Below are 20479 nucleotides of genomic sequence, written 5' to 3' on the forward strand. Positions count from 1 at the left end.
AAACGAACGTAATGTTTCAGTAGCAATATCTGTTCCTTCTCTTGTAACTAGGTGTGTACAGGGGCGGACATGATGTTCTTTTGCGATCCAAGCTTGCCCTTAGTGATGGTGTTACAATGCAAGTTACGGTCAGGAGCACAGATGAAACGCCAGCTGATGTCATCCTGGCCTCTGTGGGATAGGAAATCCAACATACATCCTCCATATCTCATAAAGGAAATCATAACATTTCAGGAAAAAGTAACTCCTATGTTTCCCTTCTAATATACCATACAACCTCTGGAACTCGAATTCTTGCTCTAAGTCTTATGTCTGAACTTCCCAACAACTCTGTGATTTACAAAAAATAAATGCCTTGGAGACAGAAGCAGCAGCAGTTAAAGGATCAAAGTCGATGACTCCGGATCCTTGCAATTGTTCATTCCAGCGTTTGTGTTTTCAAATGAAGCATGGCAAAATGTGTTTCCTGTCTAGCCTTGAGAGACTTTTTGTACCTAGATAAAACCATTAATATTTCAGCTATTATGTCTCTACAGGTTTAGTACTACAGCAGAACTGCCACATATTACCAAATAAAAATGTAGTTCTAACTTGCAATTATTATTTATTTAATAGCAACATATCCCACAGCACTATACAACAGATAAAAGAAACATGCAACTTATTGTGACCAAACAAGATCCGCATACAAGAGCAAAGATTATGAAGACACTGAGCTCACCAACTGAAGGGCTGTAACAAAAATGAAAACTTCCTTGCAAAGTTGGGTAGTATGTAATGCTCTATAAGGGATAACGGGATAATCTATCTACCAAAGAATTTAAGCTTAATGAAGCAGGTTTGGTGTATGGACCATGCCCCTGTAGTATCACTGCTAAATTTTCTGCCATTAGGTTAGAATCACATTTGTTTTTATTTAGGCAGCCATTGTCACACCTTAGGTTAGGTCTTCACTACTGCTTGCCACACCTTGTGCCTGTAGTTGAATCTTTTGAGGTAAGTATCTCTGAGCAATAGGGCATTATAAACATGTTCAAGAATGTCCAAGTTGCAGTTCTACATATTTATTTTAGAAGCAAATGCTTTAAATGCCAATGGTATCACTACATCCCTTGTTGAGTGGGCCTCGATCAGACTGTAGAGATTTAGCCGTGTATGCCAAGGCAATGGATTCCATAATTCTCTTTGCCAACATAGCTTTCAAAGCTCGTTTGCCTTTGGTCTTGTGTTTAGATAAAATAAACAAATGCTCTGATATCCTAAAAGGTTTCTATTTTATTCAGTAGTAGCACTCAAGTGTTCTTTTGACATCCGACCTATGGAATTTCTCTTCTTTATCTAAAAAACAAATGTGAGTAAGGCTGAACTTGATGGACGCAAGTCTCTTTTCAGTTATCTAACTATGTAATTCTATAGGATATATTTAGGTGGTTGGTAGAATAATGTATTTTTGTAGTTTATTGACAGATGACACCTTTTGAGTAGAATTTCAAATGTAACCTCAGAACCACTATTCACGTGGAACGCTAAATATAGAAACTTGCTAGAGAGATCTTGAGTTTACCCCAGTGTTTTGCATGTCTGATACTTAAAATTGACAAACTGCAGTGGTTCAAATGGTGGATAACACAAGGAGGTAAGAGCTACATTGACACCTTACTGTAGGCATGATGTAAACTACTTGAATACATGTTATTACAAGTGGAACTGCTGCAAAGTTCCATATAGTGTAAGAGTTAATTGCTGAAATCTGCATTTTCACAGATGTTGGTTTGAGATCTTGATTACCAATTAAAGGAAGCACAGAATTTTAGAAATTGAAGCCGATAGTGGTCCTTTTGAATGCTTTTACACCAATACAACAACTCCAAATTCTCTAGTATTCCTTGCTTGTAGAACCCTTCTTGGCTTCCAGATGGATGTCAATGTCTTCTTAGTGTAGTCCTCTTAATTGCAGAATTTATTCTTCAGAAACAAGGCTGATAGTTGGAATGTTTCTGTTACTAATAGAGGAACCAGGATGTATTTCAGAATATCCCATCTCACTGAAAACTTACAGTAGATTCCCCCTAAAAGTTACATGAGATCTGAAAACCTAACTTGTTAGGTCCAGAAGTGATCATTTGCTGTGATATGAGTGTTTTTGAAGGGGTAAAAGGTGGAAATCGAGAAGGTATCTAGAAAATCCAGGTGTTCTGCTATGTTGATTGGGGCATAGATAGGAACTTTTTTCTGTTGTCTACTAACACCATTGCATCTGCTATTGGTGTCTAAATTCTTTATCTACTTTGACCCTAACCAATCTACTTGTTTAAATTACTCATTTTCACAGTGTTTGCAACTTTCAGAAGTGTTTGTAAGGGGCTCCACAAATGGTTTAGCAGAGACAAATTTCTGTACATTCCATTATTATTGCTTAAAGGGCCACTATAGTGCCAGGAAAACAAACTCATTTTCCTAGCACTATAGGGTCTTTAGGTCCCCCCCACCCTCAGGGTCCCACTCCCGCTGGGCTGAAGGGGTTAAACACTTACCTTTCTCCAGCGCTGGGCTCCCTCAAAGCTGGGGAACTCTCCTCCCCCTGCCGACGTCAGATCCGAATGCGCATGCACGGCAAGAGCCACGCGTGCCTTCAAACAGTCCATGGGAAAGCATTTCTTAAGGCTTTACTATGTACGTCCACCGTCTTTTCACTGTGATTTTCACAGTGAGAAGCGCCTCTAGCGACTGTCAATGAAACAGCCACTAAAGGCTGGATTAACCTTAGTGTAAACATAACATTCTTTGAAACTGCTATGTTTACAGCTGCAGGGTTAACACTAGATGGACCTGGCACCCAATAAACCTGACCGCATGCTTTTGAGAAGACAAACACACAAAAATTGGGAACAGACTGCCACTTCTTGCTTACCAGTTGGGGACATTTGTCCCCATGCTTGAAGCAAGCATATTATTTATACCCAAAGAAGGTAAGGAACATACATTCTGCCCAAGCTGCTGATTTTTTTATTTTATTTTTAAGTAATGCAAATGTTAATTTTTTATTTTTTAAATCCCAAACCACACATCTCAGTCTCTACTTTTCAGTTCTAATGCACCCAGGCCAGGTCATTCAATACACTGGACAGTACACAAAGAATGATTGGTCTAGGATCATGTATGCTGCTTCCATTAGACACAAAGAATGCCTTTGAACATATGGATCAGAATAAACATGGCAAGTTCTTGAAGAGTTTTGTGTCACAGATAATATCTTTAATGGGATTTATGCACTATATGTTGACCCAATGGCCAGAGTGGAAATGGGAGTGACCTCCTGTCCATATTCTCGAATAAGACTTTGCAGGCTTGCTTGTTATCACTCCTATTCTATGAGGCTTTGCCCAAGAGAACAGGGACAAGTGTCAATGTGTGGGGCGAGGAGTATACTTTAAATGTCTTTACTAATAACATACTGCTGTCCCTCCCCCCGCTCTCCTGTCCAAACCTGTATACTTCCCACTTAGCATTCATAATACACTCCACCAAATGGGAGTTGCTGAAACTTACACTGTCCTGGAACTAATATTGCAGCTGGGCATTTCTTTTCCTTCCAATGGCAGTCTCATAGACTGTCAAATACATGCCAGACCAGGTTGAAATCAAGTTAGTCTTCAAAGATTGCAAACTATGGAATCAATTACAGAGGTAAGAGATATTTTTGTTTCATGTACGCGGTAAAAACTAATTATCTATTCACCAAACGTGCTACATTAAGCTAAAGTTGTTTTGGTGACTATAGTGTCCCTTTAAGGCTTCCCATACATTCTTACTGATGTATTAGCCAGGTTCGGCTTCATCCTGCTGCTCCTTTAGTGACTATTTGTCTCTTTCTTTCTTTTATGGTCAAATGTAAACATTGACATTTTCAGAAACAGCAGTGTTTTCATTTTCTAAATAAATTGACAGCATATATGCACCAACACCACTGCATTGAAATGTAGTGGACTTGGTGCTTATAGTGCCCCTTTCAGGGCGTATGCAAGCCAGTTACGATTTAATTGTTTAATTGGGGGGGGGGGGGGGGGTTAGACCTTGAATTAATTCAAGAGATTAGGTACCTAAACCCTGATGGAAAGCAATTCAGGAACATGTATTGGAAGCATTTGCTTTTATCATGGTTCAGAAGATAGCCATGCTTCCCTAAGGTGTGAAGGGGAACTGTGTGATGTGCACAGCTTATATCTGAGATGTATTGTCCCACTCAAGTAATGCTCCCCTTAATTAGACTGTCTTTTTCCCTGACCTTCACAGCAGAACCTGTCAGGGTTCACCATGTTTTCCCTAATGACCCAGTAAACCATACCTATGCAAATGCTGCCCCTTGAGTATTTTCATTTAATGAGGTGGGGTCTGGCTTAAAATCTCTCTTTGAGGAGTTGACTATAGTAAACCGCATGCGTAAGGCCAAGCTACTTTTGACCATGTGACGTGACCATTGTCTGATACACTGCCTTTCTGTACTGATGACAAATGTAACATAGGATGCATAAGTAAGCCAATGGTACATGCAACAGTAGTTTAGATTACGGACAAGTATAAGTGCCATTTTCTGTTCTTTCAGCAAACCCTTGTTACCTACTTGGGTTTCCTTATAACAAAAATTTCACATTTAGGAGGTTATTCGTGAGCATCTAGGATTCTAGACCGTGACAGATTGGGACCAACTACTACTGTCCTGAGTTATGTTTATGTTGTGTGGTGGTTGAGTTTTACATGTGTTTGGAGGAATGTATGCGGGTGGAGTGTGCATGTGTGGGTGCTGGTAGAGTTTTATGTGTGTTTGGTGGCTGAATTTTGTCTGAGTGTCTGCATACAGTTTTCATTTGCAATCCTTTCAGGTCCCTTTTTGCAACAGATGAGTTTTATTCCTGGTGGTCTAGTGGAGGAACAGTGGGAGAACAGTGTGGTCTGCACCTATATGGGGCTCAGATCACTTTAAAAAACATTCTCGCAGCTTGGCACTTGCTGGACATGTCACCCTTTATTGAGAAGCGCCAGTGGCCTATGAACAATAGATACATTCCTGTGTTCAAATTGCACTTTGGGCACTATAGATACATCTCTGGTAGACATAAGATTCTACCTGCACACAGACACACACACACACTCAAACAGACAAAATATAGGCATGCAGACTCACTCATACATGGGACAGAAGGAAAACATTCACAGACATGCAGGCACACAAGGAAACAAACTTACATGCATACAGACACACATACATACAGCAAAAGCACAAAATCTTAGACACACATATGCATACTCCGCCTATTTGCAATCAGGCTCCCTTTATGCGACTTACTAGCTCCTGCCTGTTTACCAAGTCTCAATCTTGTAGCTTTGTTTGATTGTTCATTGCAGCTGGGCCAGCTGTAACACTACTGCCCATACAATGCCAGGTTGCACTATGGCTGTCTTTCACAAGTCAAAAACCAGAACTCTGGTGCCAGTCCATTGTCTGCACCACAAGTAGATTTGGTTAGGAAGATGATCTGCCCAGCCTCATAAATAGAGGTGCTTCAAAGCCATCTTATATGGGACGCAGGGTTATGAAGTGCATCATGTCCCTGCCTCCTCCACACAGCCTCAGCCCAAGTTTTTAGTTCATCCTTAGCAAAGTGTGGGGACATCTCTGCTTGAGCAGGTAAGGGTGCTTAGGGCCAGGAAGGGAGATCTTAACTCATTGTGAGCCCAGGTCCTAGTTGACTAATTATTGTGGGAGGGCAATATAACCAGTACAGCAGGCTGTAGTTGCTATGGTGCATGGAGTGTTCCTTTAAAGTTTAACCTACCAGAACCACAGTATAACCAATAAGAATCGTTAAAAGCTGTACGCTAAACCAAACAATGCTCCTAACACTGTAATGTGAGCTGCAAAATCCATACATGGTTTCTGTGGCCCTGTATATGAGCCATGCTGCACTCAAGGAAATTCTAAATATTACTAGACAACAATATCTGGTTATTTCCATCAAAAGTGTTTTATTAAGATAAAATAAACATGATTATTCCAACATCCACTGGTGGAATTATAATTTGTTTGTATATTTGTCAATTTAACAAAAAATATATGTATCACATACGATCATATAAACCAATTTTAGCAGATCAGATTAAACAGAAAAGGCTATAAAAAACATTATTGCATTTTGGAAGATTATACAGAAATAGAATCTATTCTAGATCCCATGGCATGCGTGCATTTAGCTTGCTGAAAAAGACACATTCTGAAACGGAAATGTTTTAAATGTGTAGCTGACAGCCTATATACTCATGGTATTGTATAGTCACTGACCTGGCCATGTTAAATTGTGGACCAGATTGTAGTGATGTCATCATCAGTCAGTCACTGCTCCTAAATAGGCTAGGATAAAGATTACCACTGACCTGAATATACTTACATTTCACTGCCTCAAGATGCATTGAGATAATCCATCCATAACAAGGAATCTATTGTTGGACATCTCTGTTAATCCTTTTGCCATGTGCTTTATTATTTAATATGCTGCTAAGACTGAAGGACTAGATTTATAGTGTGCGTGGGTACATGGTCCAACGCAGCCTTAAGAACGTAATGCATATTATTCTTTATTAAGTGCACATTCTAAAGTGACATATAAGAGCAGCAGTAGTATAGCAGTACCTATTATCCCGATGCAATGCACAATGTATGCAGCATCATAAACCGCATTGCATGGAGTTGTTTGTTCACAATGCAATAAATTAAAAACAAAATTGCTAATTGCTGTCCAAAATAGCCGAGCTGATAAAATGATACAACTCAGCAATAATCACAGCGTGGCTATTTTTACCCTGAATTTTGCAATTCGAGTTTGAGTGAATTTGAGAGAGAAATCTAATTTGCTCAGGTCAGACGGTGAGACCCGGGATCTCCACAGCGATCAAACTACCACATGTTGCCTTTCTAGAAAACCATAGCGCTACTCACACTCTGTACATAATGTTATCAGCATTGCAAGCAGCTCTTGAGTGAGCAATGGTATATCTATTTTTTTTTCTTTACCTTACACAGTTTACATTACGTTGTATAATGTGCACTGAATGTTACTTTTGTGCATGTCTATGCCAATGCTACTGCTTTTATAGGTCAGTTGAGCTTAGCATTTAAGCACCTCGAATTTCTTAATTTGTTTGGTTACTGCAGAATCATAATTCTGTCACTCGAAATGGTATTCAGAACATATAAGTACACTATAAAAATGTTCTATGATCTAGTCACCTTACGCTATAAAAAAATATTGACATTGGAATAAGCTGGTAAAGCATTGTAGGATTAGTTCAACAGCAGCTGGAGGGCATGGATGGGACACCCTCTGTTGCAGATTTTCCTACCACCATTTTTTCAATATATTCAAATGCAATCTTAGGAGATATTTATTTAGTAACACTTGGTTACATTGTCCAAGTATATAAATCAAACTATCAATAGCACCTAAATTAAAACATAACAAATAAATCACATTACATCTGACAACAGCTAAATGAACCATGCTGTGCTATGAAAAATAAAATAGCCATTCACAGACTATATTTTTTAATTATTGGATTAAACTGCACGTTTTGTAACAATTGAGGTGCTACTCAATGTACAGTTAAGGCTCTACACTGGCCTACTGATGGAATGTCATCATGCCAATGCAATATGCATAAAGAGATGTGTCACTTTCACCTTTCATATTGAAAGGATCACATGCCAGAGTTTTCGTAGTTTGTTTCCAGAACCAGTGTGCTTACAGTTTTGATAAAATCAACAATAGTGCACTTTATATGAAGCTAAAGAATACACACTATATGGCGCCTTCTGACCCTCAAGAAGAACTACTGGTATACTCAAACAATAAGATCTGGAGGGCTGCGAGTGAGTGGACACCCTGCTCTGGGGATTTTCTCTGTTATTTATGTTCTACAACTAACCTCCCAGTTATCAGCATTCCTGTGTGGTAGTGTGCATTTCAGATTATGTGCTATACTTTTCAGATTATTCAGTTTTTAGCTAATTTTATTTTACGTTCTCCTAACAAATCTATATATCTATATTATATCATAGAATATAGATTTTATTTTTTAATCTTTGCCCCTCTAATTTAAGACTATGCCCTCTTCCTGTGGTAGTATTTCTTATTTTAAATATACTCTCCTTAACTAGTGAGTTGATTCCCTTCATGTTTAAATGTTTAACAGATATTTAAATGTTTCTATCATATCCCCCCGGTCTCATCTTTCCTCCAAGCTATACATGTTAAGATCCTTTAACCTTTCCTTGTAAGTTTTACCCTGCAATCCATGAACCAGTTTAGTAGCCCTATAGCCACAGTCACCCATTTTCCCCAAGTAGCACATTCACAACTGTAGCAAAATGTCTTTTTTTCAGATGTACTGATTTTTCTAAAGGTCATCTACACAATTTAGTTTGCTAGACTTTGCTCTCAACGATATTTTTAATTTTGAAAATTGATGGTGGAGAAAAGGAAACACTGCTATTGCAGTAAAATGGGCTAAAGAACAGTTATCCCTGAGGTAAGGCTTGAAACTATCAAATAAGCATACAAAGTAAACTGGTCCAAGAACTGTAAACATGTTGTAGGCCTTATTGCTTTCTCTTGGTGGCTTGGTCTCCTTTGAGGATGAAGATATAGAAATTACACATGCACAAAAAAGTCACAGTTCTCCCTGGATCAGAATGAGTTGATGAAACTCAGATAAGCATTAAGAAAGCCTGTAGGATCCTCCAGCTGTGGGTAATGACTGATATGATCATCCAGAACAAAGAAGGTCGACTTTGGAATTAGTTTTCTGCAAGAATAGAACGAAAGTTAAAGAATTTTTTTGAACTAGTGACACAAACTTCGACATGGTGAAAAGTCACGGGGACATGTTACGCATTGTGGCATAGATCTCCTAACACTACTTATGATCACACAGATCTAAAATTCACCCCTATCTGTAAAATATTACAGAGAATTAGTAAAACATTAAGTTTGTTTTGCCTGCTTTATATTTGTAATCTGTGTGTTAATTTTTATTATTATTTATATAGCGCCAACAAATTCAGCAGAGCTGTACAATGGTTTATAACTGACATGGTTTCCATGCAATCTTCAAACACTAGTTGTATACATTTAGAGATTTCCACATTAAATATTGAAAATGTCACATTTACATATAATATGCAGCATAGTTAATCCTTTGCAGGCAACATCTTCTGAGGACTGTTCAACTTACGTGTAGTGCTCTAGGAACTGAGGGTGTGGATTGACAGGATCAAGTGGTCCATATATTAGATGTACTATGAAAAGGAAAAAAAAAAAACTTAGAAAATCATGGGTTGCCAAACGTTTGTATAATGTTTCCTATAATGCCATGTTATCTATATGAGCCTTATGGGAAATGTAGTGCACAAACACCTGCAGTTCAAATTAACCATCAGGCCACATGGTGCCACACACTACTGCGAGAGCAATTCTACATAAACTCAATACCAGGAAAGTTTGCCATCAAGCAAGCAGCGCTCTTTCCCTTTAATGGCTAGGACACAGAGCCCTCATGGTTTAAGCAAAGTGCTTATTGAACAAATTTTTTACTCACATGGAACAGAGGAATTGGCCAATGCTCCCACCCAGCGATCTCTGTGTTTCCTGCGTTGATTTATATACTGCAAAATACTAAAATGACAAGACTGGTGTGATAACAAGTATGGGTATAAGCTATCTTGCGTACAGATTACTGAATCTTGCATCTACATATTCCATTTTCAGTCACAGTGAAGGAGGAATACAAATGTTGTATACATATTATTTCTATAGCACCCACAATTTCTGCAGCACATACGTGTTTAAAATATTACCAGATATAGATCATGGATTTCCCTTCCATGTAAGCACACGTGATGTTTGCACAAATGTGTATTTTTTAACTAAATGCAAAGGTTATATAGTTATGGGGGTGAAATATATTTTAAACACATTAATTTTTCAATATATTATGTAATTGTATTTATACCTCCTCAGTAATCACTAAGCTATGTTCAGCTGTAGTATTCTGTTAGTAAAGGGGGTTGCCCTACCCTCCATACCTGTCCACCACCAAATTCCCTTCATTGTTCCTCAGAGCAGTCCACATGTCCCAGAATTCTGTTTCGGATGGCTGTGTATGGGGGCCAAACACCTCACTGATGCTGTGAACAGAAAACATTACATCATTCATAGATGGGAGAAGGGCAGTATACTAGCTTACACAGAATATCATTAGAAAGAAACAACTACCATCCTACATATACAATGAGATCATGTTCTAATAATACCATATGCTGTCTCTCCTGAATAATCCTGAAGTTTAACGCATAATATAGATTTGTTGTGGATAGGAATGCTGTTCTCTGATCTGACTTTACTAATGCAGAAACATTCCATTACATACAAGAAGAGGTTAACATAATAGGAATTTTCATATAATGGGAAAGGGGAGAGACAGCATGATTTAGATAGATAAGTAGTAATTGGATATCAGATTCACCAAAATTATTTTTAGTTGAGGACCTATTCCTGATTACATCTTACTCCATGGCTCTGGCAGTCCTCATCCTTGGGGAAGGGAAGGAGGTAATGAGGATTCCTTCCTCCCCTTCTCTGACCCATTACATGCCCTCATATGATGTTCTCTTGTTTTTTGCACTGGTCTTCCACTTAAATATACTCTAGGCTCTACCCCCCAACTGATGCAGCATATATGCATCTCCTATCTACCTGTACTGAAACTGAATTCTTCCATTTGTCATTTGGGTGTAATTTTTTAAGAATTTTGTTTGAGTGGGGGCTGTTTCATTTATCTGACTGACTTTGGATCTCTTTCAATACTTTTCAACATGTTCTTTCTATGTCAATACACATTTATTGAAACAAAAATTACAGTGTTGTTAATTAGGCTTACCCTCTGCTAAACATATAGAAATTCATCAGCCTTGTAAGAATTGGGGAAAAGATACCAGAATCCTTTAACAGCTGTTGAAGTGAAAAGCAAACATTGTAACACAAAGACAGCAACAATTTTGTTTATAAAATATATTTCTCTATCATTTACATTGACAACAGAGATAGATAGATAGATAACAAGAGCAACTACAAATATTTGGATTATGATCCTGAGAGTGATTTATGCCAATTTTCTAGATCAGTTGAAGAAGGGAAAGGAAATGGAAGAAACGCGTGTGTAAATGTACACAAGCATGCTCTTCTGTTACCCCACTTTAGTTTTTTTACAATTAACATTAAATTACTGAGCTGACCTTTTGGACAATCCTGGGATAATGCACTTCTGGGATAATACCTGCAATGAAAGAAAATAGTTTTTGCAAATTTACAATTCCAAATGTTTAAATAACTACCTTCTGGGCAAATGAGAAATACATGGAGCAAGGAAAGCATTGATCTGCAGAGAGGTTGGCTTTAATCACTGAAGCGGACCAACAAATCCAACTGCAAGTTAGTCACCATAGGTCACTGCTCCCGTAAGGATGAGAGATCAATGGAACAATCTCTTACATAAGAATACATCTGGATTTTCTCTGAAAAGTATGCAAACACATAATGTTCCTGCAACATATTACCCATTCTACACCATTCTTTAGTATTCCATGGTTATCTAGGCCTCTTTAATGCACGTTCATATTCCCTCTTCACACTTCCATAGACTGTGTGTGTGTAAAAATGTGATTGTTTGTATAGGTATGTCAATGTACGTGTGTGTGTGTGTCTGTGATTGATTGTGTTTGTATGTGGGTGTGGGTCTGTAGTCGTGTGTATGTACATATGTGAGTGTGTGTATAGGTCTGTGATTCATGGACGTAGATATTCCCTCTTCACACTTCCTTAGGATATAATAAGATGAAACATTGGGACTATATTCCTCAATGTGCATATAAAAGGATTTCACACATATACAATGCAAAGGAAAGAAAATAACAGTCTAGTTTCAAAGCATACAACAATAGGCTGAATACCTGGTTCACTCTGATGCTATAAATGTCTGCATTTATACTGCACACTCTATCAATCTGAATGGCAATGATAGGCTGAGAGTGCTAGGAGAACCCGCAAAGCTCAAAGTCCACTATCGATATCCTAGTTTGACAGAATTACATTTAGTAATCATGTAATCATTTGGCTGCAGAGAGGCGAGACAGTTTGATTAACAACCAGGAAAAGGCAACCATCAGCTATTAGCAATGTTGTAGTAGTTATGGTGCTTAGAGTGTCTCTGTAAAGCAGGTGAGGTTTAATTAACAATATAGAGATACCACCAGTTGGAATCAACCACTTACCTCCATTGGACAAACACAGGCTTCCTATATTAATGTGCCCCTTTCTTCCATGGTCATACCTAATAGAAAATGAAATAGAAAAACACATGTTCTTTGTGTGGAGCTTAAGACCTAAGTCACTAGGACCTGTTCTCACTATGAAATATATGGCAAACTGCATGTTATTTCAGATTTTTACCAATTTGCATGGAAAACTACAGTCTAAACTACAACGGCAGAGCTTTTCTAGTTGCCTTTTAAACTGAGAATTTTGTATAAAAAAAATTTGTATAAAAGATATCTACAAAATATACTCAGTTTAATTTTATCATATAGCCATACAACACTCTGTTTCTTTAATTTCAAAAGGTAATAACTTTCATTATATTATGCAATGTAATAGATGCTTGAAAATGCCATTTGGTATTAGTCTGACCTGTAAAGCAGTTCCTGGGCAACAGTATCCCCATAATCATGAGACAAGAGGTTCAGTTTCTGATCGCTCAGGCCAAGGTGACTAATAAGTGCTTCTACTATGGAAGCCTGTTCGAAAATGGAGTATCGGTGGAGTCTCTGAAAATAAATATGTGAATACTCAGCTGCACATGTTTGAAAGAGTCAACAAAGCCTCCATTACTGTTAGTACATGTAAAACTGGATATTTTTTTTAAGGGAATGCATTTCTAATGGTTAAGCAACATAACCATCATGGTATGTTGCCTACACTGTTTTTGCGTCATCCGCACCATCAATATTAAACAGTTTAGGAGTGCCTGACATAAACTAGGGCTCTTCCAGTCAATGAACCACCACACTCTCCGCTATATTGATAATGGTAAATTAACATATATGCATTAGCAATTTCATCCAATCTGAATAATACTGACTGGTTGAGAATACTAGGCTAAGCTGCCCCCCGCTCTCTCAGCCAATCAATGTTGTCTAGGATGGAAGAAATTGGCATTCAGAATGTAGAAGTGTTAATGTGTAAAGGAGAAGACAATCTCTGTGCTCTCGTCAATGTCAAAGCAGTCTGAACTTAGAACAGGGAACAGAGTCATATAGTGGATCCACAGTGCTTGCTACCTATAGTATATTAAAATAATTCTGTTGCTTTCCAGAATCTAGCAGCAATGTTATAGGCATACAATATGTTAACACCTACCGGTTTATCACTGAAACCAAAACCGATAAAATCTACAGCAATAACTCTGTGAAATCGCTGAGTTAGACCTTCCCACACCTGTAGCAAGAGAATAAATGTTCACATTTGGTGACTAGTAGCATTCCAAAAAAAATGCTGTCAAAATGTAATATTGAACTTCAAGTTATTTGGTGTTTAAAGTTTGCCTTTACTTGATTTAAATGGAGAATTCAATAGAAGTCAAAATGGAAAAATATATTACAGTATTAATTTCACTTTATTTAGAAAAACACTTACTTAACAAAAACATATAAACATGAATAAGAGCATCAATCAATCTTCTAAACAATTCAATATATTTAGAATATGTGTGCTCCTGGCACAAGCAGCTATTTGGGTTTTCCAGTTCACATCAGGAAGATTAAAGTCACCCATGATGATAACTTCCCCCTTCATTGTCATTTTAGCTATTTCCGCAACTAATAGATTATCTAACTCTTCTATTTGTCTAGGGGGCCTGTAAATTACACCTACACAAGTTACTGTGTGATCTCCAAATTCTAACGTAACCCAAACGGACTCTATGTTCGCCTCACTAACTTTTATTAGGCTAGATTTTATGTTATCACATACAGGGCCACCCCTCCCCCTTTCTTGCCGTCCCTGTCTTTTCTATATAAAGAGTACCCTCTCTTAAGAGCCATCAGGATGCATGGCAAAATATGCTTTATTGCTGCTCCCCAAGAGCCACTGTTCTCTATTGGTTCTTATACTTCACATACAGAGTTTCTAAATGTCTGTGAAATAAAACCAAATATAAAAACAAGACATGCAATTCTCACCTTATACCAGTCATAACTGGATGTTGGAAAACCATGCAAAAGAACCAACACATCAGAGTTGCCAACGGTCCCCAGTGAATCTGATCAACATAAGATAAAAGGACAGACACTTTAGCTGTACAGTTTCTAATGTAGATATGAACAATAAATACATCGGGGGGAATACAAATCAATGGTGCTAACCACTGGTGAAGATCAGTACTGCTGGGAAAATGGTGGAGAAGAGCGATACTTTGGTGGTGTGGTGAAGCGTGATACTATGGAGACCAGTTGGTGGGATTGAAGACTGAGATGCTGTAAAATGAGGGACATAGAAACACATTCTGGGTTGGGATGGAAAGGGACACTGTTTGGATAATGGAGAGAGAAATAACGAGGATGCACGAGAGATACAGTGTGGTTCATAGTGAGAGACAATGCACCAGTGATTGGAGAGAAACATAAAAGTGCTGGAAAGAATGGGAGAGGAGATCAAGATAAGTATGAAGAATGGCAATGGAGATAAAAAATGTGATGTGATGATCAAAGGGGCAAACAGGGTGAATATTGAGAGAAGTATTTGTCATGGTGAACTACAGTAACATACAAAGTGAAGATGGAGAGAGATATTTGGTATGCTGACAGAGCAAAGCACACAGCCTAATAAATGTAGAGGCTACTAACGCTCCAGACCCAGACATTACAATTTGCCCAACATGCCTAATATTTTTTATTTATTTTTGTAATCGTCTGCTGCACCAGAACACTAATTTACATACCTATAGAATTTAGAAAGGGAGGAATCACGATAGCCACATCATCTCCCTGGACTATACTTATGGCAGTTTAAAGCAGTAACATTGTGCATCCACATGCATCCTGCCATCAGCACTTGGAATGCAGTGACTTGACATGGTCTGCATGGAGACACATAGCACTTTGAACTGTAGTGCAGAACTGGATACGAAATGACAGCTGCATAGATTGTTGCTGGAGCCTTCAGTAAGGGCCAAATATTGGATGGATACATACCCTATGCACTATATAGGACAGGAAGTGACCCACTGCTTTCCTAGTGGATTTATCTGTGCCTCAGTCTGTTTGTGAAGATACAGATTTTATAGATTTAAAATGTTCAGTTCAAATATGCACTAGGGTTGAGTTTTATATTGCTACAAAGTTTAGTTGTAGATAGAGGTAAGTCTCCACAAATCTACTAAAAATGTGCAAGACTAAACAGTAATCCCCTATGGGCTTAGGCTGAATTCCACAGGTAATGCCTCAGCTTTACCAGAGATGCCCAATTGAGGATGCACCTCCCTCCAAGGTAACAAAGTGAACATGGTGGTGGTTTTGCCTTCGTGAGTGTGTGGGGGGAGGGAGTAGGGTGAGAACTTTAGTACTCAAGTCTATTGCGGATGTGGCGTTAAGTGTTTAGAACCATCGAGTGCAGGTATGTGCAAGGCGACCCAGCCATACAAAGTACACACTTTCCATCAAAATAAGCAGTTCTACACTCTGTACAGCGCAGAGCTCAGTTTTTTGCGACCGCTCTGTTCCTTGGCTAGCCCCACCCCCCACATTCTCATTTAAGCACATGAAATTGTAAAAGTAAATTGCAATTTTATAAGTAGGTCTACAGTAATTTATATATCTGGACCCATTAAGCAACTAATTCAGCACTGGAGAAGTCCACAGAATGGGAACGGAGAGGTACATTGTGTGGTAATCAAGACAGACATTGTTCAAAGATGAAAAGGTACACTTGGGTGAGATCAACAGGACTAGAGATGAAATATTGATTGGCTGCCCAATGCCAGAAACACGGAAACTGAGAAAGGAAAATAGCTAAATTCCTGGTAAAGTGTCTAACTCCAATTCAGTAATGCCATCAAAATAACTTGAGTGTCTACCAAAATTTCAGGGACCTTTTCCACCTAATTGATAATGGTTAAGGTGGTGACAGAAAGTACTTCAACAGTGGGAATTTGATGGCATAGCTATGGCTCATTAGCTGCCGTTGAAGCGTCAAACATAATTTGCAATGTCCTTGCATTTCATTGAAGAGGCATATGAAGTCTGTAAATAAGAACAGCCTTCTTTATTAGATAAAATCGTACAAAATTGACAGATAAGTCACAGGCACATTACATGCAACTACTGACTACTGACCTGATTTAATATTTTTGGATAAGCTTTAAAAATATTGAAATATATGAACATATTTTTCAATATATTATGTCAATATAAAGTTGAGGCCTAAATCAGAGGGACAAAACAGAAAAGCAATGCAAAGATGGATGCATTTCGCTTCTCCCCTCTACCCTTCCTCAACCGCTAGCAGCTACAGTTAGCTGTTTATAAAACTCATTTTAAATGTGTGCAGAAGTCTATTCTGTTGAATGCATAAAATGTTTTTTTATAGATTTCTAGCAAGCCCAGATCTGTGAATCTATTCTGTATAAATACTAAGAATTAATGGGGGGGTGCTGGGCCTGATGCATGCTGAACAGTCGCATGGTGGAGGAGCTCCCACTACACAGGCTGTTTATAGGGAAATACTCACAGATCTAATGCCTAAAATGTTACCGGGGTACGCTACCCAAGCTGGGGGCACCCTGGTGAATCACCCGATACCAGACTCGAGTGCTTCCTGCAATCGCGAACCCAATGTGGCAGGCTGCGGCTTGTGGTGGACGGAGCTGGGGGGCAGATGGCTGCATGCCTCGCCCCTACGCCGGAGGCACCGAGCCACTGACTACCCGCTCTCCCCCTCCTGTCCGGTGGGGGTGATCCCGGTCCAACTCCTCCAGGCAACAGGGCTCCGACTAGCACAGACAGCGGAGCCTCATAGACAGCCCCTTGCTACACGGGCCTATACAATGGCAGGCGCCATGTGTGACCGCAACTGCCACACAGTAAGGCACCACACTCTGACAAAGCTTGATGCTATATTCGATGGCCAGCAGAGAGCGGCAGAACAACGCAAAGGTACACTCGCCCAGCGAACAACCCGCACGCACCTGCCGCAGCCACAGCCGCGCTGGCCCCCGCCCAACAAGATCTAAAAGATGGCGCCGATGATGGAGACCTCTCCCGCTTGCGCACAAACAGACAAGAATGCGCCACGCAGCGATGCCAGCTCAAAGGGGCCTAAAAACTCCCCCAGACCCTGCATGAAGCCGAGAACCGCAACCAACGACAGGCAAGCTTCCCTCACAACACCGAACCCAGTCAACGTCACGGAGAGCCCCAGAGAGGGACACCATTTACCTGCAACATAAACACAGGCCTCCACAGCAACGGGCGGACGAGACAGCCACTGGAACCCACAACGCTGCACCTTGCTATGCACTTCCAAGCATCCCTAACACCCTTCCCTACGCTGGGTATAGGCTGAAATGGAATTCACAGAGGTCCATGCCCAGAGCCTCTGCTACAATGGACGCTGTCTAGACCATACTGCAGCCTCCTAATCCGAGACTTACTAACATAGAACCCTAAAGTAATATTCACTGCTTGATCGTTTTTATCTATTTAGCACTCTCATAATAATCTTTCAATAATTGTATACTGTCTTACTACGCGCATCAGTCATGCTCCCAGATAACCTGTCACCTGCTAACCGAATGATGACAAGCCTGCCTGCCTGGCAATTTCTATGTTTATCTCTCCTTCTCTATACTCATGTCTCAAGCATATATTATACCTATGTTTTCATATAACCGCACATATCTGAGTAACTGAATAACTCATACTGACCGCGTAACCCGTATAACTATATACATAGGACCTGCATGTTTAATCTGAGCCATAGCTACTTCACTAAAAATGTGTGCAGTTGTCTTAAATGTACTTAAACCTTAACATAAAAATGTGCCGACTCATCGAAATGGAACAAAGCAATAGTTTTAAAAGTTCAATACCTCATGTAACATGTTTTATTGTGAATATTGCATATCCCTGCACTTGTTACTGTGACACTGCAGGATGATTTGTTAACTTGTGCACACCAAAAAAAAAATAGAATTAATGGATTCAAGCAAAACTATAAACTATGTTTTCTCATGCCCTTATATTTTTTTTTTTCTTAGCAAGTTTATGTTATTTTTAAATAAATAGTGAGGCAGTTCAAGTATTGCCATCTCCACAATAATAAATTACCATATTTTCCTGCAAGTATCACCAGTAGCAAAATCATTTAAGGGGATTTGAAATACAGGATTATTTCAATCTCAGAACAACCTGGTAGATCATGTTTATAGATTACTAGTGAAGTTAGACAGAACAATTCATTTCTAGTGACATTTTCTGTATAGATTTATTTTCAATCTTTAATTACGCTAGAAGACTAAATAGCAGTGCACAGTATTATTGGAATCTCACCTTTGTAAAATATTCGCTGCTCTTGAAAAGTGAAAAATGCTCCTGATGACCTCCATGTGTAGAGGGCTGGAGAGAGGTTTGGAGGAGGAATGTGCAGATAGACAGCGACAAGAGGAACAGTCAAAAGTCCAACCTGAATCCACCACTCCTTCATCCTACAAAATAGGAAAATAATCAAATACCGTGTACCTAATTAGGATAGAACAGAATCTGTGTAACATTGTCAATGCGTCAAACCTTAACCTCGGAACAATTAAGCCCTCTGGTAGTGATAAAAGATTAGGGATTTATATTTTATTTAGCACTTGGAAATAATTAATTACACATACATTATTTAACGAGTTCAAGTATGTGAAGACACACAAACACATTAGCTGCAGAACACATTTAGAAGGGGAAAACTTTAAATTACTAGAGCTTAATTCTGCAAAGTTAAGGAATTAACATTTAATCCGACTCCTCCGGCTTAAACTAATAACCCACTTAACAACAAATGATCAATTAATACTGTGCAAATCATTTGTGGTATTTTAGGGAAATTCAATGGCTTGGCCTGTGTCATGTGAGGTAAATATATCATCATTTGGGGGTTCTCACTTCTAACAGCAGAGTGAACAGTGTGGGTGGGATCCAGAGTGGAGGAGAGACTAAGCATGTTTTGGTGCAAGGAGGCTATTATTAAGAAAGCACACTGGGTAATCTGCCACTTTGATCACCCCAGTAAAATCGATTGCCGTCTCCAAGATGCTCAGGTTCAATATGGATAGATTGTCGGGACTGGCTTAAGATGTAATGGCCCATATTGGTACCAATGCCAAAGTTAGAGGAAGATTAAATGGTTCATGGAATTAGAAACCATGTGAAACAAGAAGAACTCTTGTTGGAGTTATTTTTTAAATACTAGTTTATTTTTTAAATTATTTTATAAATACTACATGTGCCAAAGGCAAAAGGAAACTAACTTCATCCATGATGGATTGCACCTGAATGGTAAGAGGGCTGCTGCACTTGAGGAGAGAATGGTAAGAATGTTCAAGGAGACTTTAAACTAAGAAAATGGATAGAGGTAGATAGAAGGTCCAAGGAATGCACCCACCCCCACATCATGGGCCTCCTATTAAGAAAAATACCTCTCTCTCTCTCTCTCTCTCTCTCAATGGGCAGCAAGCAATAGGATAAGAGCATCCATTAATGCTCTCAGCCTATCACCAGCCATCCAGCAACACATTCCTCATATTGTGGAGGCTTAGAGAAAGAAATTAAAGCGGCACTGTCATGCCGAATTCCGTTTTTTTTTTTTAACCCCCCTCCCGCCTCAACTACATCCAATCGACCCCCTAGTCACCCCCAAATGCCCCTATGCCCCCCACATTACCTATTTTTTATTCTTTATTTTCTGCCCCGATCTATATTCAGGGCGCCGCCATCTTTGTGTGGGTAGATGAAGTCCCTGTGGGACACGTCATCTACCCACACTAGATAGCCCTGAGATTCCCGCACATGCCCAGTGAAACATCTGGACATGCGAACGGGAATTTCACCTATTCATTCATTCATCAGACAGACGAATGAATGAATAGAAAAAATCAGACGAACAAACTAACACTGTGTATCAGTGTTCGTGTGTTTGTTCGGTTTATTACAAGGAGGGAGCTACCGGCGTGCAGCTCCCTCCTTGCAATATGTAAAGACAGAAGCGGCAGGGAGCAGTGCTCCCCACCACTTCATAAGCCCCCCAGGTCCCCTCCTCACTCTATGGGGGTCAATATG

At 39.3% G+C, this 20479-nt stretch overlaps 2 protein-coding genes across 3 annotated transcripts in view; one reads left to right on the top strand and one right to left on the bottom strand.

The window, feature by feature from the left end:
• COPG2 (COPI coat complex subunit gamma 2) overlaps positions 1–597 on the top strand; it is a 41855-nt gene extending 41258 nt beyond the window's left edge. For both annotated transcript variants that reach the window (XM_063448302.1, XM_063448304.1), the window contains exon 24: positions 52–597. In XM_063448302.1, coding sequence (XP_063304372.1) covers positions 52–182 — 131 coding nt within the window. In that variant the 3' untranslated portion in view covers positions 183–597. The remainder of the gene's footprint in view (positions 1–51) is intronic.
• Positions 598–8451: 7854 nt separating this feature from the next.
• The window catches only part of MEST (mesoderm specific transcript), a 35929-nt gene continuing 23901 nt past the window's right edge, over positions 8452–20479 (bottom strand). The window contains exons 2-12 of the mRNA XM_063448305.1: positions 18710–18864; positions 14345–14424; positions 13524–13601; positions 12795–12931; positions 12380–12438; positions 11345–11385; positions 10990–11060; positions 10136–10237; positions 9649–9725; positions 9286–9349; positions 8452–8856 (exon numbers count right to left, since the gene is read on the bottom strand). Coding sequence (XP_063304375.1) covers positions 8739–8856; positions 9286–9349; positions 9649–9725; positions 10136–10237; positions 10990–11060; positions 11345–11385; positions 12380–12438; positions 12795–12931; positions 13524–13601; positions 14345–14424; positions 18710–18863 — 981 coding nt within the window. The 5' untranslated portion in view covers position 18864 and the 3' untranslated portion in view covers positions 8452–8738. The remainder of the gene's footprint in view (positions 8857–9285; positions 9350–9648; positions 9726–10135; positions 10238–10989; positions 11061–11344; positions 11386–12379; positions 12439–12794; positions 12932–13523; positions 13602–14344; positions 14425–18709; positions 18865–20479) is intronic.

Source organism: Pelobates fuscus, chromosome 3, assembly GCF_036172605.1.
Source record: "Pelobates fuscus isolate aPelFus1 chromosome 3, aPelFus1.pri, whole genome shotgun sequence".
Taxonomy (NCBI): Eukaryota; Metazoa; Chordata; class Amphibia; order Anura; family Pelobatidae; genus Pelobates; species Pelobates fuscus.